This window comes from Salvia splendens, chromosome 20 (assembly GCF_004379255.2).
Source record: "Salvia splendens isolate huo1 chromosome 20, SspV2, whole genome shotgun sequence".
NCBI classification, from domain to species: Eukaryota; Viridiplantae; Streptophyta; class Magnoliopsida; order Lamiales; family Lamiaceae; genus Salvia; species Salvia splendens.
The window spans coordinates 1,729,319-1,756,215 of NC_056051.1; the positions used below are offsets into that span (position 1 = coordinate 1,729,319).

General features: G+C 39.4%; 3 protein-coding genes across 5 annotated transcripts; all 3 read right to left on the reverse strand.

The window, feature by feature from the left end:
- Positions 1-234: 234 nt before the first annotated feature.
- Positions 235-10,182, reverse strand: LOC121782762 (lysine-specific histone demethylase 1 homolog 3-like). Of its 3 annotated transcripts, none has more exons than XM_042180710.1 (10): positions 9,921-10,182; positions 7,741-9,728; positions 7,005-7,146; positions 4,040-6,322; positions 3,823-3,916; positions 2,900-3,327; positions 2,397-2,615; positions 1,600-2,310; positions 1,446-1,520; positions 235-824 (listed from the first exon to the last, which is right to left on the reverse strand). In XM_042180710.1, exons 2-10 carry the CDS (start codon positions 9,657-9,659, stop codon positions 759-761), a joined length of 5,937 nt encoding a protein of 1,978 aa, XP_042036644.1. In that variant the 5' UTR covers positions 9,660-9,728; positions 9,921-10,182; the 3' UTR covers positions 235-758. The 3 variants fall into 3 exon arrangements, with proteins under 3 accessions (XP_042036644.1, XP_042036643.1, XP_042036645.1); XM_042180709.1 differs by having other exon boundaries at positions 7,741-9,737; XM_042180711.1 differs by lacking the exon at positions 2,397-2,615 and having other exon boundaries at positions 7,741-9,737.
- Positions 10,183-13,540: 3,358 nt separating this feature from the next.
- LOC121782041 (aldehyde oxidase GLOX1-like) lies at positions 13,541-15,115 on the reverse strand. Its single transcript, XM_042179747.1, has one exon. It carries the CDS (start codon positions 15,062-15,064, stop codon positions 13,541-13,543), a length of 1,524 nt encoding a protein of 507 aa, XP_042035681.1. The 5' UTR covers positions 15,065-15,115.
- A 5,216-nt stretch (positions 15,116-20,331) lies between these two features.
- On the reverse strand, positions 20,332-21,922 carry LOC121782011 (aldehyde oxidase GLOX1-like). The gene has a single exon (XM_042179716.1). It carries the CDS (start codon positions 21,905-21,907, stop codon positions 20,399-20,401), a length of 1,509 nt encoding a protein of 502 aa, XP_042035650.1. The 5' UTR covers positions 21,908-21,922; the 3' UTR covers positions 20,332-20,398.
- Between the last annotated feature and the right edge of the window lie 4,975 nt (positions 21,923-26,897).

Here is a 26,897-nt window from a genome sequence, read left to right on the forward strand (position 1 = left end):
TCTTACCCTTTACAAGTAACATAATTAATAATTAAATCAACAAAAACATTACCTTTTACACATTTGACCTTTTGAAAAGAAGGGGAGAAAGCTATATTTCCAAGCACTGAGTCTTGAACTCCAAAATATAAAGACAAAAGAGCAACATAAACAGTATCATTATTAGAGATGGTTTATCTTTTGTATGAGCAATGAAAAGAGCATAATTTAACCTTGAAAGCGTACACATTTGAATATATAATTGGTAACAAATTAAACTAAGAATAGCCAAGAGATAAGCAGGTTATGTGACAGAATTCTGTATATTTGTTTCCATAAAAATTTTCTAAGCTGTACACATCTTACAAGTCACAAAACAATTCATTTCTCTTCTAAGCCGGAAGAAAAAGGTTAGGGGTCTCCAGCTTCTACCTTTAAAATACAAGTTAACATAATGAGTTCCAAAAAAGTATTCCACATCAATCGACCAACTTTTATATTGGAAGATGAAAAATTGTGTATAAGATCTGATTACACCCATCCAATGTTTGAGGGCTTTGCTATGTCATCATGATTTGGCCGTATTTGGACAAACAATAATAGCTATTTCCCAATCTTTGTATGCATTCAGTACAGATGCAAGCACAAGTACCATCTACCAGTAGAGCTTCAGTTTGGGGATAGCCACAAGCTGTAAGAAACTGCTTGAACTATGACTAAATAGCCACACAGCTTCTCAATCCTGTGTTCGGGTGCACCAATTAATCTTTGTCAAAAGATCACAACTTTGCACCTGGCTTCATTCTCATGTGCCTTTCAATCAGCATGTCCACAAATGCACGAATCTGCCCACAATATAAAGTGAGATTGTGAAAAATCAACACAAAAATAAACAACCAACGAAATAGATAAGAGAGCATAAAACAACTGAAGAAAATGGTAAACATTTCAGTAAAACATAACAAAGATCACCTAAGTAGCCTTTACCAAAAATTGACCACAGAAGTAACCTTTACATAGAAAATTGTGGTTAAAAATGTCAGCATCTAAGTTAAGTTTGTCAATGTACATACTCTAGAATCCACATAAAAGGACTAATGTAAAACAAAATCAGCAGAGCCAGCAGACCACAAAAATCTTCCTGTAGAACAAAACATTTCTTATGTATACATGTGCTAATCATAGCCAAAAAGCCTATAAGGTAGCTTAAACATAATGAAGATTTTGTTTTTTGCATTCTTTTGAGAGGACATAATTTGAAGAGTTGATTACATGTTATCGTGCAATCATGGCACAAGGTTGCCAAAACAGTTTATGGAAAAGTAACCCTTTGGGAAGGATCCCAGGCTGCTAGAGTGTGAAAGAGGACTTTCTGCAGTCCCCTATCAGAGTGGTTATACTACATAAAGCATACTATACCGTTTAAGGGTTATATGGCCTTATAAGTGAGAATATATGATACCCACCTTATTTTTACGTTTGAAATCAAGAAATTCAAAAACAGCCATTGCTTTTTCAGAATCAGTAGTCTGTTCCATGACCTGAAACATAGTAAAAAGTAAGAAACATAAAACATGTTTCACAGGGAGGGAGACCAGTAAAAATGGTATAAGAAATAACCTTGGTTGCCGTTTTCTTCATTATTGACTTGTAACCTTCCCTATCAATTTTCCTTGCTTTATAAAGGGGCATGAGCAAGGAAGCCACATAATCCACAACTGACTGCTTTATACGCTCTGATCCTCTAGGTTGGTTCCCTTTGGATTCTTTGCTAATTGTAACTTGAGAGGCAGAGCTCTCATTTGCTGGTCCATCATGTTTCCAGTTATGCAACTTTGAACTCATGTTTGAATCCTCCTCATCTGTTATGTGCATCGTCCCATGAGAGGAACTAGCTGCTGCTGCCTGGCATTGCCATCTTTCAATAGCACTGTAATCTTTAATCCCGATGCTACCAGCATTATCCACCCATGCTTTTGTCAATATGCTGCTATCTACAGCTACACTTTCCCCAGAGAGCTCTCCAATGATCAGCTGATTAGGAATTTCATTAGAGTGGCTCCGATGTGAACGATTGTCAACCGACATTTTTGAACTCTCGAGGTTGACACCAGTAGCGGAGAAATCAACTGACCAATCTCTAACCCTGCAGTTCCTAGAATCTATGTCAGATAAGCAATCTTGTCTTCCTATGGCAGCCCCAGACCAATTCTTTCTACTGTCACACTCATCCATATTACCATGCTGCTCACGCATGGCAAATTTGTGAAACGAGAGAATCTTGGGGGCCTGTTTCAATGCATTATGCTTTGCACCAGAAGCAGCAAATGCCTGCAGAACGCATCCCAAAAAACATTAAATTGGTCAGAGGCATAACAGAAGAAAATCTACAAAAAAAAACCCAGCGGAAGCAGTACATAGGGTTTCCTTGTGCAAAAGGAGCAGTTGGAAACTGGAGTACATGCAGTGCAGCAGCTAAAGGAATGAGAGCTTAAAAAGATGTTGTCTTCATCTGAACACCCATGAGAATACGAAAGAGGCAACAGAGGACAGCATGTACGAACGGGCATATTTAATGTCAAGAACAGAACAACGTCCAGTGATGTCAAAGTCAAAATATTGTGAATCCAGAGGAACTGCAAAATGTCTCTTTTTACATAATCAAAATGACCTTAAAGCATGTATAGAATCTTGGAGAAATGACTCTACGCAGTGAAAACCAAAACAAGTGAAGCAAGCTTCAATATTTCAATTTGACGCCTTTGGATTGATAGGAAGTCCGCTTTTACCTCATAATATGGACAGCAGGAGTTATAAGGAGCGATCAGTTTACCAAATCCAGCATATATAAAAAATTCATATTACAAAATAAAGCTGCGATTAGAAAATATGAATGATGAAAAAAGAACAAGAAGCAAACCTTGGCAGCAGCAATTGCTGCAGCACGAGCAGCTTCTGCTGCAGCAAAGGCAACCTTTTCTTCTTCAGACATTATAGCATCACCATTTCTGCTTGAACCATTAGAGTTGGAGAGCTGAGTTTCTGACTTTGGGTTAATTCTTGTTCCTGGTTGAACAGATTCATCAATCAGTGTCTTAGTGTTTATGGTGGATGGGAACTGGAATCCGGCACTCTTGCTCTCCATATGATGTATGCGGAGTGGTGGCTTCCCAAAAACAGGAGATTTGCTTTTTGAATCCAGTGTCGACTGCCTGAGTAATTTCAGCCTATTAGAAGCCTTTTCCTTACGAAAAAGTTCAACCCACACGCTCACAAGCTGGCTAGCTATTGCGCGTATATCACGGCTGGTATGAACACACACTTTCTCTTTCACGGTTTTTCCAATACCTAAGGGAAGTAGTAAGAAATAAACAATTACTATGATGCTTGATGTATTGAGTTGTATAGAAAATAAATTAAAGGGACAATCATGCAAACAAGATTTTTCACCTGTCCTAAAGTACTAGGGCAATAAACTTCAGAAGAGAAACAAAATTCAAAAAGATTATATGAAAAAACATTTAGTCAACCTTAATAACATTCACAATAGGAACACACAAGAAATTTAATGCCAAATGATTCTGCATACTCCCTCCGTCCCACAAGAGTATGCACTTTCTAATTTTGGGAAGTCTTTTCTCTCTAATTAGGTGAGACCCATTCTCCACTAACAATACTTCAATTACTTTTTCTTTTTATCTCTCTTACTTTACCAATTGTGCATTAAAACTTGTGCCCAACCAAGAGTGCATACTCTTGTGGGACGGAGGGAGTATGAGTTTATACAGTACTATGATGAGAACAGGAAGGCTGGTTAGCAATCAGAGAAAATAGTGCACTCACCTGAGAAACGAACAGCAAGCAAATCATTTGAAACAAGTACAAGTAGACGGACACAATGGCGCAAGAGCTGGGTTCCATCCTTTCCCATTGAATCCTGAAACCACAAATCAAATTTGAATACTGACAGTTTTTGTATCAAGAAAAGTTTAGTGGAAAGCGGAAACTATGGAATAACCTAGCTTGGAAGGCAAAACAGAATATCAAGTGGAGCACTTACCAGAATCCATGAGTTAAGGGTACTGAGCCCTTCTTTAGTGCTAGCGAAGGTCTTTAAAAACCCAACAGGAAGTTTTAACAACTCTTTGGCTAGATGTAATCTCCCAGCTGTAGTTCTTGCAGTGAAAAACATATCCTTCAATATTGAGCCCCAAGTTGATAACTGGGACTCATCCAAAGAATTCTTATACAATGAGCTAGACAAATCTAAAGTCTCTAGCCGCCTGACAATGTCCTTTATTTCACTCCTTCCAACATCCGAGTGTCTTCTCGCAGCCTCCATGGCCTCCACTTCTGCAGTGTAATCAATTCCTGTATTCAATATATCTATTATTCGTACAGCCTCTCGAAGCCCACTCATCATTGCACCACCAACAGTGTCAGGATGCTCCTTGCATGTTGCTTCACCAGCAAAAAACAAACAATTATCCACTGGCCTTCCCAAAATATCATAGTCTTCTCCAGATGAACCCACAGCAACATAGGAATAAGCCCCATAGCTGTAAGGGTCTCTTCCCCAGTCAGTTACTACGGATGCAACTGGGTCGGGAACTTTATCTTCCCCAAATAATTTCCGGAGAACACTCAAGGCATGACAAACATGATCAGAAGAATTTATATTTTGGCCGTCAACAGCAGCCTTACCAGCAAGCAAGGCTATAAGAACAGGTGCTCCAACTGTTTTCTTGACATTCCAGAACATAAAGCATCTGCCACGTTGGTCTGTAAATTCAGCAGTGGCACCAAAGTAGTCAATACTTTCATCCCAAAATACTTCAGGAAATTCCATGACCACCTTATTGAGGACACCGAATCCAAGTCTCTTTATAGAAATATATTTCCAATGAGGCAGAGGTGGTGAGAATTTAACTGTTTCTGCTTTAAGACATCCAAGTGGTACAGTGACCAGAACTGCATCTCCTGAAAATTCATTCCCATTTGATGTAGTAACTTTAACTATTCTGCATAGTTCATTATTTGTCTGACAGTCCTTTGGGATATATGATATATCTGTAACAACATGGTCCAAGTGAATGCAAATTCCTTCTGCGAGAGATTCAACAACAGTGCTGTAACCTCCTTTTATCATACAATGAGCTCCACCAAACCCTCCATACACATCATCTTGGTTCCAGTTTGGAAGTGAGACTTCTTTGAGCAAAGCAGCACAACCATACTCTAAGTGAGCGAAATGCCAGTCCATGACTCTTCTTTCAAGAGGATTGACACCATCTAGTTTAGAAATCTGAGAATTGGGATTTCCATCATCTGTGGAAAACCGTTCAGCAGCCACAGAGTTATCTTGAGATCTAATGGGCATAGGTTCTGTGTGATCTAGTCCATGATGAGAGACATGACGACTCTTGAGTCCATATTCTAAGCCATCCTCGAGAGACATCTTCATGGCACATTCCCCCTTTTCAGCAGCGAGCAGCTCCATGTCATCCAGTAGGCTATTATACTCAGCTTCTAAAGCTTCATCCAGATCTGCGGGAACTTTCTCACCAGTCACAGTATCATATAGGGGACAATCACTGTTCAATACCGTCAATTCAAGTCCTAACTGAGCACAAATCAAGGAAGAAGGATCGGGTCTTCTTTCTGAGGTCACATCTGCTTCTACACCTGTAATAATGCTAGCTCCAAGATCTACGGGAACACTTAAAGATGCATGATCAGTAAAAACACGACCCCCTAACCTGCTCCTAGCCTCAAGGACTGTAACAATGAAACCTTGGCGCTGCAAGTGGCGTGCTGCAGTTAAGCCAGCAGGGCCAGCTCCTACAACTATTACATTTTTTTTCCCTCCGTTTATGGGGGGCATAGGTATAGCAGATCCTGTCTCACTAGCCAAAAGTAAATCAGGATGGACAGCAGGAACTTTTCCCCCATTCTCCTGTTTGCATGGTAGAGCCATATATTCTGAAGTAGCAGCTTCATTGGAAGGTTTAGGATCAAACGCATTAGTTCCTCGACTATCATCTTGCGGACTTTGTTCAAGAATACATGGGGAAGATGTTTCAAAGGCCTCAATATGTGCTGGCCCATATTCTGATACGACTCTGCCTGTCAGGTTTCCATTCGCAGATGCATCATCATCATTTCCCTCAATGCAGGTCTCCTGATTTTTTCCTTTCCCAAGAATAAAAGAAACTCCTCCATCTGAATCAGGCAGATGGAGCTTGGCATTTTCTCCAAACTCCTCGGCCAAAACTTTCAAGTCATGCTTGATGCAGTTTGCTGATTTCTCCTTTTCAGAAGTCACTCCAAAATTTATATAACCCTGTAACATCAAATTGTCCAATGAACAAAGGAAGCTGAAGATGTGAAAGTACATATACACATCTAGAAAACTGCAAGAAGCAAAACAGTCTGAACGGATAGAAAGGTACCACAAAGCTAAATCACAAGATAAATTGACGGAAACCCATAGAATATCCACCCAATTTTTTCTTTCTACATGAGTTCATTTTATTTCAAGTTTCAACCCACTTCAAAAGAGCCAAAAATGGTACCGCGCGTGACTACATCTCTTGAATTTTTCTATTAGATATAATGATATATACACTTTTTCCAGCATCATCCTCTCTCTCAGCAAGATACTCGGTGGTCCTCATATTTCCATTTCACTCGATGTTCAATACAATAGTAGAAAGAGGGCTTTAGTTATGATCACTATCATAAAGGAATTGGTTCCCTCTGTTTGATTCAAACATTTATAATTTATTTTAGACGTAATTTTGAGTTCTAGGCAAACATATTCCTTATCTAGAATCTAGTTTCATTTACTACCAATTAAACTGCACCAACATTCTTGTTAGGATTGATTTGATTGAACACGAACACGGTACATGATACGAGTTGTTTACAAATTAGCATGTTCAGATTAGAGAGGCAGATGAATACTTCAGGTGAAGGTGAGGAAGCAAGGCATTTCTTTCTGATGTGATGGACTGAAAACTTACCCGTTGATCAAGAAAGATAAAAACGTCTCTAATTAGCAAAGCATGTGGGCTTTTAGCAACCAAAGGAGCATCAGACACCCCAAAGTCTGCTAGCGGCAAAACCCGGCTGACATCTTTGTTCCAAGCACTTAATACGTGGTTCCTGCAAAGACTCAAAGAATTGAGACCCTAAAAGGTGTTGTATCAGAAACACCATGAAAAAACCGCAAAGTGATTCTTAAATAAAGAAAGCCTGTTAAGCCTGTGATTCAGAAGTAAGACGTCAAATGTTAAGCTTAATTAGCCTTGAAAACAGAACAAGACTACATGAGAACGAAAAAACCGCAGCACATAAGCATTTCCTATGAGAGAACAGTGACCCAGTCACCCAAACAAACACACATCAAGTGGGAAGTTTTGATTGCGTTACCTTAGTGACCAATATAGACTATCTTCACATGTTCTTAAACATTACAAGAGAAATAAATCAAAATGGATCAAGACAGATAAAAGTTCTAGACAAACAGATAAAGTACAATCCTTAGTTTGAGCACCAGAAACTAGCTTATAAAAAACTATTCTAGGAACCCAATTAATATAAAACTATAGTAGCTTCAGGTTTGACAGTCAAATGAACTTGACCAATGGAAACTAACATATGCTACTATGCTAGAGGTGCTGGTTTAAACAACCAACTAAATCATGCTGTCAGCGTTCAGGAAAAGTAGGCAGGCAAGCAGTAACAGGGTACACTGACCTGCAATCCAAGTACTCCTGAAGTCCACCTTTACGTTTCAATATTTCCTTGAATTTGATTTTCTCAAGGGGACCCACTGCACGAGCTTTAAGCCCCATGGCAACAGCTGCTGCTTTTCCACTTTCAGCATCCATAGCAGTTGATGATGGATTGAGCTTTTCTCTTGTTTTATCCGCACGATGGCTTCCAAACAAATCTTGACTATGAATCAAAATATCCCAATTGATATCACCCTCATAAGCCACGTCCCCGTGCCTTTGTTTTTTAGCATTCCGAGCAGCTCGCTGACCAACAGATAAAGTACTATCCTGAGTTTGGGGATCAGCTTGGCATGCATTATCTTTGGCACAATTTCCTTGATGATCAAGCATAATAGATGAGTAAGAGGTTTCATTGATCTCTTCACTTGCAGAAGGATCATCACGGTTTGGGCCACATTCATTTTCAAGCAGAACATGAGTAGGTCCTAAAGTACGTTCTGATTCATTAATTTCCTCGCTGTCACCATTATGCTTCAGGAAAACCACTTCAAAATTTTTATTTTCACTAGCTGATACCGGCGATGACTTATATTCTGAATGATGTTCCCTCCAAGGTTTGTCAAACATAAATGGTGATGAGTGAATCTGCACTTGCCCAGAATATGATGGAAACAAACCATTATCAAGCACTCTATCATGTTTAACATCCCCATTAGTTCTAGCTTTGCCTTCATACAACGATGTCGACGTACCCAAATCCTCGGCTTCCACACAGCAAACTACATCAATTTTTGTATCAAGGAAATTGATTGAATCAGGAGGCCCATTCCCCAGCACAGGCTGCTCCTCGGTGGATTCAGATTTTATCATATCACCCCCGAATTCAGTCCTCAAGCTTGAAGCAGATGTTAGGGCACTGGTTTTGAAAGCCGACTTCTTTGGGATAACATTAGTAGATGAATCATCCATAAAGTCAGTGGATCTCGATGCATGATTGGAATCTGGTGTACTAGAAATAATTCCTTGCTTTGAATCAGATGGATTACCCAGGATGCAGTTCAAGTCTTTTGGTGGAGAATCATATACACTCTTTTCAACCATGTTTGGTATTAAGGAACCTTGAACAGTTGTCGCACAACATTTGTCATCAGGGATAAGGATTTCCCTCTGACGTTTGTCAACAAGAGCCTCTGAGCCAACACTGGAGTACGCCCCATCATCGGACACCTTTAACAGCTTCAATCTAGAAGGATTACGAGACTTTGCAGCCATCCCCGACTGCACCTTCTGTAAGAAGGCAGACAGAGAATCCTCTGAAGCTTCTCCCTCTGGCTCTGAAGCAACCTCTTTCACGTGCTGCAGTGCATCATTCCTACATATATCGTAACCCAAATCATTAGATTCAGAGTTTTCCAATATCTTTGCATCTAAATTGACCTTAGATCTCTTATTTTTCATTTTAGCCTTCCCCTTTGTACTCTCCATAACCATTGCAGCCTCAGAAGATTCGCCTTCATTGGTTCCCAGACATCTTCTCTTTGACTCGGAAGTCAAATTCGAATCTGATCCGCAGCCCTTCACAGACTCATCGAGAAGAGACTGGCACAGCGGCTCGGACGCATTGCTGCTCCAGTCTTTCACAGCCGCTATTGCAGACACACCCTTCTTTTTTGGACCCCTCAACTTTTTCCGGAAGTTCGCCAATGTGTCATCCATACCACCTAATTCGTCATCCTCAGCCACCATCTTTTCAACCTCTCCACTTTTTTGTCCACCACCATCTGCCGCTATCCTATTTCTCTTGGATTTCCTTTTGGTTTTGAGCTTTAACAGTGTCCCAATAGGCTCATCATCCCCCGAATCAACCGGGGTTCCAAAATGTTTAGACTTTCTTTTCGGAACAATTTTGTTATCCTCCTCATCCATCGCCTGAACCATAGGGTTTCAAATTCCAGCCGTTTTCCGCATCAAATCCTAACTTTTCAGCCTTCACTCCGATACCACCCACTGGAATTCCTTGTATACATTAACAAAGTAAATTCAACAAGTCAAGAGAGTAAAATTAACCTTGCCAAAATCAGGTTTTCCCCATTTTCCGAAGAAACGATCAATTTCTTCAGGCTAGAATCGCAAACACGAATTTTATATGAAAACATGTAACAAAACGAAATAAGGGTGAGCTATGCTACGGGATCAAACCTGAGTTGCGCCAAATTCCGGAGGATTAGGTGAGAGCAGAACAGCTAGCAACCGCTGAATTGAATTTTGTTACGCACTTGGTAATCAAATTCTGCTCCAACACTTCACATATAGCGTCGAAGTTGCATTGCGAAGCAGGTGTAATAATGACTGCTGGATTTTGTGAGCTTGACTGATTACAATTGTTAGGGATTCGAATTTTATTCGAATTTGCCTTCAAATATTTAGGGGGAAGATGACAAGTAGACCTTTGTTGGTGGTGTCTAATTTCATTAATTAAAATACTATTCATTTATTTTGTAAGAATATCTTCCTCCAAATATAACGATGCAAGATGGTGTACTTAGTTCGACCGTCGTAACAAAATCTATCATCATTTTAAGGATAAATTGCTTCTAAAATCATGAACTTTTACAATAGTTTGATTTTTTCGTAAAGAATAAAAGTTGCATCAAAAATCATGAACTTTACCGGGTTGTGCAAATTTCCCAAACGACCAGACTGGATAGTTTTCCGACATAAACTTATCCTATGTGGCAGCCGAAAGCGTGATTAGGTAGTCGGAACACAAAACAACATCGTTTTGTGTTTGTTGAAAAAAAAAATTTAAAAATTTGCTGACTATCACCGCTGGTGGTGCGTCGGAGCGGCGGCAGACGGTGGCGCTGGGTAGAACATCACCTAAAACTCCTCCGGCGCCGTTGGGGAGAACATCATCATCCGAACAGCCACGATTTCATATCCTTTTCTGACTTGGGGATCTTGCCTTTGAATATTTGGAGTGAGAGGTAAGGGAGGGGCGGTCGACGGTGGTCTCTGGAGGAGAGGGAGGAGTGGTGATGATGGGGGCGGAGGGCGACGGAGCTCTGCCGCTCCCACAGCGGCAGTGCGAAGAGGCCGAGAGTGGGAGAGATAGAGGAGGGGGAAAGAGGGAGAAAGGAGGGAAAGAAAGAGAAGAAGGGGAGGAGCAGGTGGTGCGCCAGAGCGGTGGTAGGCGGCGGCGGCAGCGGCGCTGGATTGAGGAAGGAGAAGATCTTATTTTCTTTTTTTTTTAATTAGGGTTAGGGTAAATGAAGTGGAAGAAGAATGAGAATAAACACACTCAACATCCAAATCATCTTCCATGCCAGCATAAATGCACACATCATCACACTGCTTAGCCGTAATACCCGACTCGGGAAATCGGCACACGAAGGTAAAGTTCAGGATTTTTTACGTAACTTTTAAAGTTTACAGGAAAAACCAAACTATTGTGAAAGTTCATGATTTTAGAAGCAATTTACCCTAATTTTAAAATAGATTTAATTTTTTAAAAATAATTCACACTATTTATCCATTCACTATTTATCCATTTAATTAGATTCACTTTCATAGTATTAAATTATGGTGGGTTTTGTTATATTGACACAGCATATTTGACATTGTTATACGACTTAATATACATGGGAAGAATATCGTAAGAATCGTTAGATAGTTTTTTCCCTCCGTTCCATGAAGAATATTGTAAGAACACGTCATTGCCATTGTCATTGTCGTACCGTACATATCATTGTCTTAAATTTGGCCAGAGTATAAATTTAAATTTAAAGGTCGCATGAACCTAAGGCCAAATGGCCTCATGCATTAACCTTTCTACCGTTTGACCAACTCACACACAAAAGACTACGATAAAATTGATAGAAGAGAAATATGTCGCCGAAGGGAGGGGTTTATATATTCTTGTTCGCATCTATAATGGTCTATGTGTTGTCCTTCTATTTAGGGCATGTTTGAAGCAATGGATGAGGTAGGTTTTCCAAATCTGAACCTCTATTACTCTGAGAATTGTGGTTCTGATTCAACTATATTGATGAGGTTTTTCATTCTTTGTCAAGATTCTTTGACCACGTCGTTTGTCGTCTATCGTCTATCATTTTTGTTGGGGTTTGCATTTTGGTGCATTCAAGGTGGCGTTATGGCAATGGGGATGTAATTGTTTAGATCTGAGACCTGATTTGTTCGAATTCGGTGAATATAAGAATTTTTTATGATAGTGAATTTCAAATTGGCGATTAATTTTATTGTTTAGCCATGTAGTTAGCTTAGGTCTTTGGTTATGCATAAGAATTGAGTTGTTTTTTTTATCACAAACACATGCAGCACGAAAACAAAACTACTTCCTCCGCCCTGAAAGTTTGTCTCATTTTTTCATTTTTATCTGTCCCACAAAATTTATCTCACTTCACTTTTTATTATTTTTGGTAGTAAGCCTCATATTCCACCAACTTATTCCTATTTATAAAACTAATATATAAAAGTATGACTCACATTCCACTAACTTTTTCAAATCACTTTTCATTAGATTTCTTAAAAACCGTGTTGGGTCAAAGTGGAACAATATTTGGGGAATAGAGGGATTGTGAAGCATGCTTCAAAATACCCATTAAATGAATTATGAATTCGTTCAACATGCAATGATTGTGATATCACTTGTTTGAATCATAACTATCTATAATACTTTCTCTATTCCATAATAAGAGTTATACTTTATTTTTTCCGTCTGTTCAACAATAAGAGTCATATTTCACTTTTACTAAATAGGTCTCCCAATCCACCAACTTATTGTACTCACATTTTATTACTATGTCCGTCATACAATAGGAGTCACTCTTATTATGAGCACGAGTTTTAAGAAATGTAAAGAATAGTGGGTTGGAAAAGTTAGTGGAATATGAGACCCATTTTTTTATATTGAATTTATAATAAAATGTGAATGAAGTGAGTTAGTGGAATGTGAGACATACTTACCATTTATCATAAAAATGAAGTATGACTTTTATTATGGGACGGACCAAAATGACAAAGTGTGACTCTTATTGTGGGACGGAGGAAGTAGAAAACTAATAAAATTTTATATCTACATAGATATATAAGTGGGACACACATTCCACTAACTTATTCAACTCACTTTTCTTTACATTTCTTAAAACTTATGCTCAAACCAAATATGACTCTTATTGTACGACGGAGGGAATACATGTTAAAATAAAAAATTTTAAAAATATTGAGTAAAGTCAGCCATCAATGTTAATCATTTTGCTTATGGAATGTTACGGTCCTGCATTTTCACGAAATAAACCACTTAAAAATAAAAAATTGAAAACTGAACATACTAAAAGAAATAGTAGAAAAATATAAAACAAACACATATTATTAACACTATATACTCACGAGTCACGAATGACGTTACTATGTAGAAGTATCAAAACAAGCTAGAAAAATAATTTAATTAGCATCGGAGGCACACTAAAATGATGATAAGCATCGACACAACGCGACCATAACTAAGCAACAATAAAAGCATTTGAATTATTAAAAAATAATTTATTTTGTTTAGTTTGTGAGTTTAAACATTACAGATTAAATTCTTCTCAACTTTTGTATATATACTAGTAGTCTCTCTAGTTTAGTTAGGGTCGTAGTATTTTTAATTAGTAGCATTAGGAAACCAACCATACAAAAACAATTTCACGCCTATATATATATGCCATGAAAGTTTGTTGACATAAAAGCATTTATTTTATATATAATTTTGAAGAATAATATGCATAGAATAGAAATGAGTCAGCCCGAATAAATCATCAATTGATATGGATCCAGATTCCCTCACTCGGAATATCTTTATGAACCACAAACATAAGGTAGTACCCAGCCGGTGCAAGATTGCCCGAACCCGGCGTTGTAGCCATAATTTGGTACGCGGATCCCCCGACCGGCATCACATCCCCACGCTCGAGGACCAACAGTCTTTGATTCATCGAAAACGAATGAGTCGCAAAAGCCGGAGCAATCATTGTTACCATGATTGTGCTTTGCACCAGTTGACCCGGGTCAACGCTGAACCGGACCGGAATCTGCTGCCCGTACCCGATTTTGGATCCGGATACGGGCGAAAGGATCTTCGGCTGCAGATTGTCAAACCGCGGATCCAAATACGGCGGTGAAAATGACTGAAGAGTTAAATCAGTTGGAAATAGCACGTTAGTGAAGTTGTAAAACTCGTGAGGATTGCTTCCGCCAACGAGAACCCGACCGTCACGAAGTAATACAGCGGCGGAGTGGTACATTCTGGGCGTGGCAGTCGGGTTCTGCACCTCGAATCTCGACCCGGGCTGGTTGTCTGGGTAGTAGAGAACCGGTGACAAAACCGGGCTCCGCCCCAGTTCCCAGGCGGCGGTGCCCGTACCAGCACCGTTGATGATCAAGACATTACCGTTCGGAAGCAACAGCATATCACCCATGACCCGAGCCAAGGGCATGGTCTCCATAACCCACTGAGGATTCGGGTCGTTTATCCGGATCCTCCCACACGTGTCGAGAGCTCTCACGAAATCGCCTTTTCGTGCCCTGTCGCAAGCTCCCTTGATCGCACCGCCACATAGTAAAACCTCAGCTGCTGCAGCATTGCTCTTTAACGGGAGCAATACTGCAGAGCCTGTGCTCGGGTAGTTCCTCGGGTCACCACCCGGGAGGGCCGGGTAGGTCCGGATGAGCTTTGAGTTCTTGTAGTCGAATAAAATAGCTCGATTGTTGGCGAAAATGAATAGATTTCCGTCTGTGTTTAAGAACACGAACGGGTAGAGGTTGTTGTCAGTGTCGGCGTGGTCGAATGTCTGTTGGAGAAACGGCAGGTTGTAGGACCCATCTGTGGGGGAGTGTTTGGGGTAGAACTCGTAGTTGAACTGGCTCCGGCCGCCGATGATGATCTGGCGGCCGTCTGGGAGGATTTGGCTGGTGGCGTACCATCTTGTCTGAGTGAGTCCGTTTATGATCTCTTGCCAGTCGCAGGAGGAGGAATAATTGTCGGTGCAGGCTTTGTAGAGACGGACGGCGTGATCGCCCTTCCCGTTGCCGCCGGTCTGGGCGAGGGTGCCGTCGGGGAGGACGGCGCCGGAGGAGCACCAGATGTTGGAGAGGACGGTGAGGGGGCGGACGGAGTTGGAGGCGACGTCGTATTCAACGGAGTGGGCGGTGCAGTCGAGGCGCGAGGCGGGGTCGTCGGGGTCGTGGAGGCATTTGGCGTTGGGGAGGGATATGTTGGAGTTGCCGAAGGCGGTGCGGTCGAACATGACCACGCGGTCCGTGTGGAGGAGCTGCATGTGCATGGCGGAGATGCCCGCGTTGGAAAGGAGTAGGTCCCACTTGCCGCCGCCCGCGGCGGCGCAGAGGAGGAAGGAGAGGAAGAAGCAAAGAGCAAGAGGTGGTGGAGTCATGTTAATTTTAATTTCAGAGGAATGCATGAGATGAGAGAATTGTGGATAAGGGGTCATTTAAATAGAGGAGGAGACGAGGGTGGTATCTCATTAACATGTCAAAATCTAATTACACGTGGAAATAATTTAATTATATCCAAATTCTGAATCCAATTCATGCATATGATTATATTACGTGTGATTAATATCCGTGTGGACAAAAATTGGCAAGTATTGCTTGAATAGAATCGGGTTTATTAAACAAGAATTTGAACGAGCTCATTTAAAATGACACGATTAAATTAAAGTTCAAATATTGTGATACAAAGTGTGAGCCATTTTAGATAAGGGGGGGGGGGCATGGTTTGAGATATTTTTTTTATTTTTCTTCCAATATGTATGGAAGGAGAGATTTATAAATGACCAAAATTAGATTTGATATAATTATGGTACAGTAGATCTTCTAGGATATTTAGTTCGTCCAAGATGTCGAAATTAGTAGGATCATATCAAGAGCCATGGTGGTCGACGACAAGATATTTGATAAGAATTCCACTCTAGTTTTATGGTCGAAGGACTCATACACATAGCCACATAACTTGTCCAACATCTGTTTCTGTTGCTAAAATACGACCTAGTACTTAAATTAAACTAGAGAAAGTGATTTAATTGGCATTTGAGCGCACTAAAATGATTATATGTAGTGGCATATATAATCAAATCATTTACACTAGAGATTAAATTCTTCTCAATTTTTTTTGTCTATATGGGATGTTCGATTTGCAATATTATATCTCATGATTGAATATGTATCGGTTAATAAGATTAAATTTTACAATTTAATCATAGATGGATAATCTTATGATAATTAGTTATAGCCATTTCATCCAACTAAATTAATCCCACAATTTAATCTTAGATAGATAATCATATGATAATGAGTCATGACAACCGGACGACACATGTGTATACATTCAAATACTATTCCATTGGAATGAGTGATAATTTGTTAATCTCTAACTAGGGTTCAATATTCCCTAATTAGAAGCTATTATTTCGCTCACAATTTATTAATTAATTTAACTAAATTGTTTAATTAATTATATATAGGATGTATGGACCAACCACACGATGCAATGAGATGCACCTAAACCTCATATGTTATTGGGTTTAAATTTACTAAGTGTCTAAGTCGATGTTGATAATTAAGAGGTGCACTTTGGGTGCACTTTCATGCACATTGTGTGAATGGCACCGACGGAACTACACGGGGACAAGCCCCCGCGCCAGCGGGGGCTTGACCGGCACCAAACCCCGGCCCCTCCTTATACTGCCCAACTCCGACTAGTCTCCGCCCCAGAGCGAGCCCTGAACTCCAACCGTAGTCTCCAGATTCCAGCGTTGCCGCCGCAACGCTGCTCACTGAAATCGAAATTGAATTAGGAAGGAGAAGATAAAGAATAGGGCTTATTTGTTTTGGGCCATTTATATTATTGTTGGGCTGCTATTTATTTTTGGCATTTTGGGTTATAAGAAACTAAACTAACTAATGATGCCATTGGCTTAATTAGCCCAATTCCCCAAACCAATAATCACGCCTGGAGTTCCAAAATCGACTAAGCCCTTCACGAGTTCACGCCTGATCATGAGACTTATGCACAATGCACGCTTGCCGTCTGCCGGAGATTGTAGCCGCTCCTCGTCGCTGTTTGACTAAGTTGACACTGATCCTCCCGGTTGCAACAACTTCTGTCGAGAGAATATATTTTTCAATGAAACTTATTAAAACAGATATGCTGCAAAATAATTAAGCCAACTTATATTTTTCAATGAAATTTTCAAAAAAATTAAAAACGAGACTATTCTTTGCCGATTTCAAAAAATCGCTACTTGTTGAAATCAGTTACTCCTATCATCTAGTGAGTCATAAAAGTTGTATATATATTACATGTAAAATTATATTTTAATATCTTTTTGAAAAAAATTTCAGCCCCGGCTTAACATAAATCCGGGTTCCGTCACTGGTGAATGGCCACTCGGTTTGGCCTAGTTTGATTTTTGGAATAGTTTTCAATTTTCGACACAATGATTTTTATATACTCCTAAAAGACAATTATAATTACATTTTCTTTAATTGGATATAAAAATTACTTATTGGGTTTACACTTACTAAGGGTGTCCACTATGGTGCGGGTTGGGGCGGAGGGCGGGCGGGCTATAGTGGAGAGGCGCGGGCGGACACCGAAATGAGGGCGGTAGGGGGCGGACGGGCTTCAGCCGACTCCGGGGCGAGGACGCGGCAAAATGGGGGCGGACGCGGCTATAGGCGCGGCGCCTATAGTGGCGGCACCGACCGCCGAGGCTATAGCTGATTTTAATTTTTTTTTTCATTTCAATTCACCTATAAATACACCCCACTCCATTCATTATTTTCACACCATTCCAACTCTACATCTATAAAAAGTTCTCTCACTACAATTTGGGGTCGGAAATGAACAATTTGTGGAGAGCCAGCTGGAATGCTCTGATTAATTAATTTTAATTTTAATTTAATTTTAATTTTAATTTTAATTTTAATTTTAATTTTAATTTTAATTTTAATTTTAATTTTAATTTTAATTTTAATTTAATTTTAATTTTAATTTTAATTTTAATTTTAATTTTACTTCTACTTCGTATAGTCGTGTTCTTCTAATTACGTATAGCCCGATAAATTTGTTCATAATTACTTGAAACATTATAAAATGAAAGTTGATTATAGAATTTGGGGGTTATTGGAGGTGTCCACTATAGTGGCGGACACAAAATTTTGGGGCTATGAACAACAAAACTGGGGCTATGGACAAAAATTGGGGCGGGGCTATTGGGCATGTCCGCTTATAGTGGACACTCTAATTCGATCCTGATAAGAGGTATAGTTTAGATCATTTAAATAGCGGAGGAGACGAGGCCACAGCCAACACAAACGTGTGGGAATTATCTAATTAACATATCAAAATATATTTAAACATGGTAATAATTAATTATATTCATATATATTCGCATTCCAATTCATGTCTATGATTATATTACGTGTGATAAATATCTGTATGGATAAATATTGGCAAGTGCTGCTCTAATACAAAATCGGCTTTGATCAAACAATAATTTCACCGAGCTCAAATAAGAATAAAGATTTAAAGAATTAAAAGTTGAAATATTGTGATACATATAGTGTGAGCCATTATTTAGAAAAAGGGGCATGGTTTGAGGGTTTGAGCCATATGGTGCAGCTGTTGTTTTGACGCATATTATAAAAGTAGTCTTGGTATTTATTTTCTACTATTTCAATTCAATAAAATACCGCAAAATTGAAAAATAATATATTTAAAGAAATAGAAAAATATAAATCCAACACATATTAATAGCAATATACCCATAATTAATGACCTACTTAAACTGTAATTCCTCAATCTCTACCGAACAAGCGACACTACTAAATAGACTAAAACTACTAATTTCATTTATTTTTAAAATTTTCGAAAACTAAATGGGAATAAAAGAAAAGCAAAAATGGTTTAAAATATTCTGCATGTTCCGGTCACATCCTCTACATGGGCGGACACACATCGGAGGGTCTAGGGGCTTAAGCCCTTATAAACATGATTTTTTTTCTTTGTAATTTTATTTAATTTATACTAATTTTATGCAAATTCTTATACAAAAGCCCTTATACATGAGCTAAATAATAGTACATGAATATAGTTTAAATATTTTTTTTAAAATAGCCCCTATAAGTGATAATTTCTGCGTCCGCCCATGATTATACAGATGATGTTATAAATAGACATACTCCATCTGTTCCTTATTATTAGAGGAACTTCTTTCCGGCACGGAGATTAAGAATAATGTGTTAAATGAATAGTTAATAATGTAAGAGAGATGAATAGAAAATAAAGTAAAAGAGAGGGTTGTCTTTAGCCAAAAATAGAAATGACTCAATTATCTTAAAACTTCCGAAAATAGAAAAATGACTCAATTAACATGGAACAGAGTGAGTACATCTTTGGGTTGCAGGCCCACTGCCCACACAAAATCACCATTATCGGCCACATAATTTCAAAATACAATAGTGCAATTGTCCAAATAAAGTTAAGATAGTTATGGAAGAAATTGCCAATAATTGGTATTGTATCTGAAAAAAATTGATATTGTGGTGTGACCGAGATTGCTACATACTTTCTCCGTCCACGATTGAAAAATTCATTTTGACTCGACAAGGATTTTAAGAAAATTTCACATTTTAAGTTCAATGAAACACACTGAAATCTGAACATACTTAAAAGAAATAAAATATATAAATCCAACGATATATCAATAGCAGCATACCCATGAATGACATTACTGTCATCAGTCTCGATTACTAAACTAAGGCCTACCTAAACCAAAGAAGATGATGTAATTGGCATTTGATGCCCACTAAAATGATGATAAGCGGTAACATAATTAAATCATAAGCAACATTAAATGCATGCAAATAACCAAACAAATTCGTCTTCTTTACCTTCTAAGTTTAAACACTACAATTAAGTTCTTCTCATTTTATATGCTCTATCTACAATATTCAAGTATTCCATTGGAATGAGTAGCTTGCTTTTTGGAAAAAAATTTTAAAATTGCAAGACAAAGATTTTTATATAAAATACAATTATATAATTCATTCACTTTAATTCGATAGTACAATAATTACGTTCATCCCAAAAAATTACTTATACTAACCATACAAGATTGTTTGTCAAAAATTATAACACTGCTATAATTTGTAAAACAACTAAAGAAGTCACACTTTGACATATTTTTACGAAATGAATTATACACTTCGACTTAAATTTTACCACTTAATTACAGCAACCCCATCCTTACCCAAATAGTCTCCACTAGCTCTCTTTTTATACATTAGTGTATAACCTAGAATAGAAATTATAGCCACTTAATCCCACCATTAATATTCAGAATTTAAGTTTGAAACGTCATGAATTCCACTTAGTGGAAGTAGGAAGCCAACCACATACATGCAATTTCACGCCTATATACCATGAATTTTTATTGATATATAAGCATTTGTTTAATACGTACACGTTCATTTCTATAATTTTGATAAGAAAGTATACATATATTTCCCCTATAAACAAGTCATTTTGTACACAAGTAATGTGTATCTATCATCATTCATCCAAATTCCAAACCAACCGGGTTAGCCCGAATAACTCAATTGATATGGATCCAAATTCCCTTACTCGGAATATCTTTGTGAACCACAAACAGAAGGTAGTACCCAGCCGGTGCAAGATTACCCGAACTCGGCATTCTAGCCCCGAGCTGGTACACGGATCCCCCAACAGGCATCACATCGCCACGGTCGAGGACCAACAATCTTTGATTCATAGAAAACGAGTGAGTCGCAAATGACGGCGCAATAATTGTTACCATGATTGTACTCTTAACCAATTGACCCGGCCCAACACTGAACCGGACCGGAACCTGCTGCCCGTACCCGGTTCTGGATTCGGATACGGGCGAAAGAATCTTCGGCCGTATATTCTCAAACTGCGGATCCAAATACGACGGAGAAAATGACTGAAGAGTTAAATCAGTTGGAAATATTATCTTAGTGAAATTGTAATACGCATGTGGATTGCTTCCACCAATTAAAACTCGACCGTCACGAAGCAACACCGCAGCAGAGTGGTACATTCTAGGAGTCGAGGTCGGGTTCAGCACCTCGAATCTCGACCCGGGTTGTTTATTCGGGTAGTAGACAACAGGCGACAAAACGGGGCTCCGGCCCATTTCCCACCCGGCCGTGCCCGCGCCAGCGCCGTTGATGAGCAAGACATTGCCATTAGGCAGCAAGAGCATATCACCCATGACCCGACCCGAGGGCATGGTCTCCATAGCCCATTGCGGATTCGGGTCGTTTATTCGGATCCTCCCGCACGTGTTGAGAGCGTTCACAAAATCACGATTGTTCGCTCTGACAAAAGCTCCTTTTGGCGCGCCGCCGCACACCAAGACCTCAGCTCCGGCATTGCTCTTTAACGGGAGCAATGCTGCGGAGCCAGTGCTCGGGTAGCTCCTCGGGTCCCCACCCGGGAGGGCCGGGTAGGTCCGGATGATTTTTGAATTCTTGTAATTAAACAATATAGCTCGATTGTTGGCGAAAATGAATAGATTTCCGTCTGCGTTTAACAGGACGAACGGGTAGAGGTTGTTCTCGATGCGAGGGTCGTGTGTCTGGGAGAGAAAGGGGAGACTGTAGGGGCCCTCGGAGGCGGATTTTTTGGGGTGGAACTCGTAGTTGAACTGCCCCCGGCCGCCGACGATGATCTGGCGGGCGCCGGGGAGGATTTGGCTGGTGGCGTACCACCTTCGCTGGGTGAGTCCGTTTGGGATTTCCCGCCAGTCGCAGGAGTGGTCGGAGCAGGGTATGTAGGTTCGGACGGCGTGGTCGCCGTCGTTGAATCCACCGGCCTGGACGAGGGTGCCGTCGGGGGAGACGGCGCCGGAGGAGCACCAGACGTCGGTGAGGACGGTGAGGGGGCGGATGGAGTTGGAAACGACGTCGTACTCGACAGAATGGGCGGTGCAGTCGACGCGGAGGGTGTTGTCGTTGGGGTCGCGGCGGCATTGGCCGTTGGGGAGGGAGATGTTGGAGGGGCCGAAGTCGGTGCGGTCAAACATGACCACGCGGTCGGTGTGGAGGAGCTGCATGTGCATGGCGGAGACGCCGATGTTGGGGAGGAGCAGGTCCCACTTGCCGCCGCCCGCGGCGGCAAGTGGCGGCAGCCAAAGGAGGAAAAAAGAGAGAATAAGAAGTGGAGTAGTCATTGCTTGGAGAGTGGTTGTGAGAAATGTGGTCACGGGGGGTTTAAATTGCGAGCTCAAAGGCTCGAATAAAAGACTCCCACACTCAAGCAAAAAAAAAACGAGTGGATATTATTAATGAGAAAATGTTTACAGTTTTAGACGCTGCGGCGCACATGGTCTCCCTCTGCGGTCGCCGTTGCACCGAATCCAAAATGTTTACGGTTTCAGATGCTGCGGCGCACAAAAATTTGGGAAATAAGATGATTATAATTGGGCTTCTAGTATTATTAGTTCTGTTGAGCCTTAACTTTTATTGTGTTTGCTGGACTAGTGTTAAATTTTAAACAAGCCCAAGTGTAAACAATTACACTGTTGTCGAGCCGAGAAATTCTTTTTCACCAATTTTGCTCTATTCTTTTAATTTACATACTACTTTTTTTCATTTTTTCCATGAAGAGTGGGACATTTATCACCAAATCGTCCAAATTATAATTCCTAAAAGAATATAAAGTTTGCAAGCACAATAATTCCAATCTCTTCACCTTAAAATTAATATTTCATGCATAAAATATTTCAAGTACAATACTATAGTTAGTTTGCACACAATCTTCATCTATTCATCGATTTCATAGATTTCATTATTTAAAATTATTTTTCATTATTTTAAAAGACAGAATCAATTAAAAGATAAATAACTAATTTACAACGGTTATATTAGTATTAAATTTTAAACAAGCCCAAGTGTAAACAATAGTTGTATTTTGATTTTGATACATCATTTAACTTGATTTATTTCTCTATATACATGCTCACTTGTTTTCAAATTTTAAATATAATATTAGTTCTTCTAAATTTGATTGATATATTTTAATTTTTGGTTCGGTTCGACTTTAAATAATTGAATGAAACAACAAATCGAATTATATATGTATTAATTAATTTTAAATAATTTAATAATATTATTTTATTACATTTCAGCACCGGCTAATTTGTATTTCTGATTCCGTCCTGGGAAGTACTGCTTGCATACAAAATCGGGTTTCATTTTGTCTTTGTTATATTTGAATCTTCTCACTCTTAATGCATATATTATATAACGTGTGACTATATATATAGTCCTATTTGGGCAGTTGATTTTAAAGTATAGTATTCTATTGGTTATAATGTAATACAGTTAACATTCAGTTATAAAGAGAGTAACGAGTTTTTAGGGTACTAATGAGGGCTTAATGAATTTGTTTTCCATGTTTCAAATATAATGTACAAATTTCGGGTCAAACTATGAGGAATTTTCAGCACAATGAGTGGCCCTACTAATACTATTAATGCACTATGTGGTCATCACAATTATAGCTCGCCCCTAAACATGTGTGTATTTATTACTCTTTTTGTCCTAAAATATATACACTTTCTGTTTCCTAAAAGTGGAATCTTTTGAAATGGTACTAGTTTTAAAGTAAAATAGATAAAATAAGAGAGATAAGAAAAAGAAAGGTTTGTTAATGGAAAATGAGACTCATCCTATCATAGAGAGAATTTTCCTAAAATGGAAAGTTTCTGTTTTAAGAAACCAACCAAAAAAAAAGTTTATATTTTAAGAAAACAGAGGGAGTATAGTTTTGATACTGCATGTTAATGCAAAATTAGGTAAGTAGGAAAGATAAAGAATGGAAAAAATATTAGAGGATTGGTAATGAAGAACAAGGCTCATCTCATTAGAGAGAAACATGTCGAAAATGGAAATTGACTAATTTTTTTATGAAACAGATAAAAACAGTAAAAGGTGACTATTGTTTTGAGGACGAAGGAAATACATTTTTTATACTGTATTATAGAAAATATTTAGAAAAATTATGCATTTTCACTTTTTCCCTAGCTAATACATTGTTTGTACTCTATTATAGAAAAAATTTAGAACAATTATGCATTTTCACTTTTTCCCTATTTATTAATTTGGTCTCTAATCTTTCAGTTCTTTTCCTAACATTTAACTCATCTATTGGTTCAATGATTACGTATGAATTGGTTTTATGAGTTTTTAACGTAGAAAATAAAATAAATTTAAGGAAACATCTCTATTAGTTTATGTGTTTTGTCAATATTTCTTATACTTCCCAAGGAACATGTCTTACTTCAATTTTAGTGTATGTGTTTTGTCAATATTTCTGTATGATTGTTATTTAACATGCGATTGTAGATCATACGAAGAAAAAAACAAACTTATATACAGACAAAATTTATGGAAATTAACGTACGTATCACAATTGCCCTTTTATTATAAAAAATTCAGGATTGCATTTTATTTCTACGTGAATACAACATACTGTGATACATTTACTAAAATATTTTTAGTTCTCAAAACAATTATAGTTTTCCAAGGAAAAGTTTCAAATAAAATATATGACGAATGTAGTGTTTTATAGTATCATACAATGTCAAAAGAACTAAATAATAGTAATAAGATAATTTAACATAATTTATTTTGGTCAATGATAAAAAAAAAGTCCACATTAAAACATGAAAATAACTAAACAATAAAAGTGGGAGTAGAAGGGTGGCTGAAAATAGAGTCACTAAATGAAATCCAAATCGCCAGCCGGTTGACAGCCCGGCCCGGCCCGTCCATTTTTATGAATATTTGAATAACGAATTGCGAAAATGTGTTTTTATTGACAATAAACAGCACATCAAATTCGTGTATATGAGAATGACTTCTTGAATGGTCCCTTTACTTTGGATCATTACAATATGTCTTTGTTTATCAAATTTAATGCCACATGCTCACAAAACCAATCAGATCATAGATCATGTTACCAAATATTCAAGTTTATGTTTAATCAGATGTCTTCGAAATAAACATATATCCATTCGATTGGAAAGTGTCAAAAAACATACCAAACTTGAGGAATTACCAAAGCAAAGGCATAATTGAAGGAGGAAGATTTGTAATTGATATGAATTTAATTTGTAGTACATTGCCTTAGAATAGGCTGATTCTTTTCCTAAAATACAGTGTACTCTTCCCTACTAAAGGGAGAGAAATCGATGTAATTCAGACACAAGAAATAATACAAACTCTTCACTCCAGATTCTGCACTTTCAATATGCATAGCCATTCCGATTCTCTCGATTACCATCAATAAGATGGTATCAAAGCGGGACGATTCGGGCTTGAGACTCAGAGCAATATCATCACCGTCTCAAGTACCTTTCCCGACCATTTGAACCTGCAAACACCAACCAAAAAAAGAACCATGTCAGAATCCAATAACCCACCAATTACACTCTCAGCCGAACAATTCGCTGAGTTTATGAGATTGAGCATGTCTCAAAAAACCCAAAATCCACAGCCTTCATCAAACGAATCACTAGGCGAAGTACGTCTAGCCGAGAAGCTCAACGGAGATAATTATCCGTTATGGGCTAAACTGATGAGTCGGGGGATCCGAGGGAAGGGTCTGGCATCTCACATTACTGGAGTTACAGACCCTCCCTCTCCGACAGATCCAGACTACAACCGATGGCAGCAGAGAGACGATTGTTGCTTCAATTGGATCATAAGCAATATCGACGCCAGCCTCGTGAATGAGGTTTCCCAATACGAGACGGCTTACGACTTGTGGGATAGTCTAGCCACAACGTATGGAAGCGGCGCCGATCAATTCCAGATATCAGACCTGCACAGACAGGCATACAGTATCAAACAAGGGGACTTAACCCTAGAACAACTATGGCAGAAACTCCAGGATCTCTGGATATCAATCGATACCAGAGACCCAAACCCGATGGATACTCCGGCGAGCATAGAGAAGTACAATCAACACACTCAAAGACACCGATTGTACCAGTTTATGTGGGCACTGGATGATCACAAATACAGCAAAATCAAGAGGGAAATCCTTAACATGGATCCCATTCCAACCGCAAGGAAGGCATACGGATTGGTCAGGAGGGAATCCGTCAATGAAAAACTACTCAATCCAGATACACAGGAGCCTGGAATAGGAGCGGGTCTTGCGGTATTCGATCGGAACAGAGCACAAACATCACAACAATATCAATCACCGAGGAACCCTAGCTACCACAAGGAGGATGATAAAAGTAAACTAACATGCAGCCATTGTGGAGGAAGAAAACACACCAGAGATACGTGTTTCCACATCCACGGGTTCCCCGAGTGGTGGGAAGAAATGAAAAGGGCGAGGCAGGCCCGAAATGGAGGACGAACCGGAGGAGGCAGAGGAGGCGGCAGGGCATCAGCCGCCGTCGCTCATAACCGCGCCACCAACGTCGAGGGCCCGACGGGCGGCAGCGGAGGCACCAGCACCAGCAGTAGCGGTGGCGAGGTCAAAACCGAGGAGAAACCACCCAAAATCGGCTCCGTGTCCGTCGCAAGGACTTGGTTCGAAGGTAAATCGGCAACCAATGGTGACTTCGCCGGGGTTACCGGCGGAGAAAGAGGAGGAGAAGGAGCTAGGGTTCCCACAGGCGACGAAGGGGGAGCGGCTAGGGTTTCCGAAATAAGCCATTTATCTACCCAATTTCCCCAAATCTCAAACCAGCCCCAAAACCCTTCCTTATCCCGGGAAAAACCCCACCCGGAAATTACCTCTCACAACCCACCCCTAAAATCTCCTATATTCCGTAATCTACCCCACCAAAATAATTCACTTCAATTTCAGCCCCACAGAAAACCACAATTCAGAATTAACCACCACAAAACACGAAAATTACACACAGACCCCTCCTTTGCAAAAACTTTGCAGATTACACCCCAGCCTTTGAAACACCTCGAAAACAACCCCACAATACCCTGCCAGAACTCTTTTGATGCCTTAGCCTGTTCCTCCACATCCACTTCCGACCAAAAAGACCCTCACTGGATTTTTGACTGCGGGGC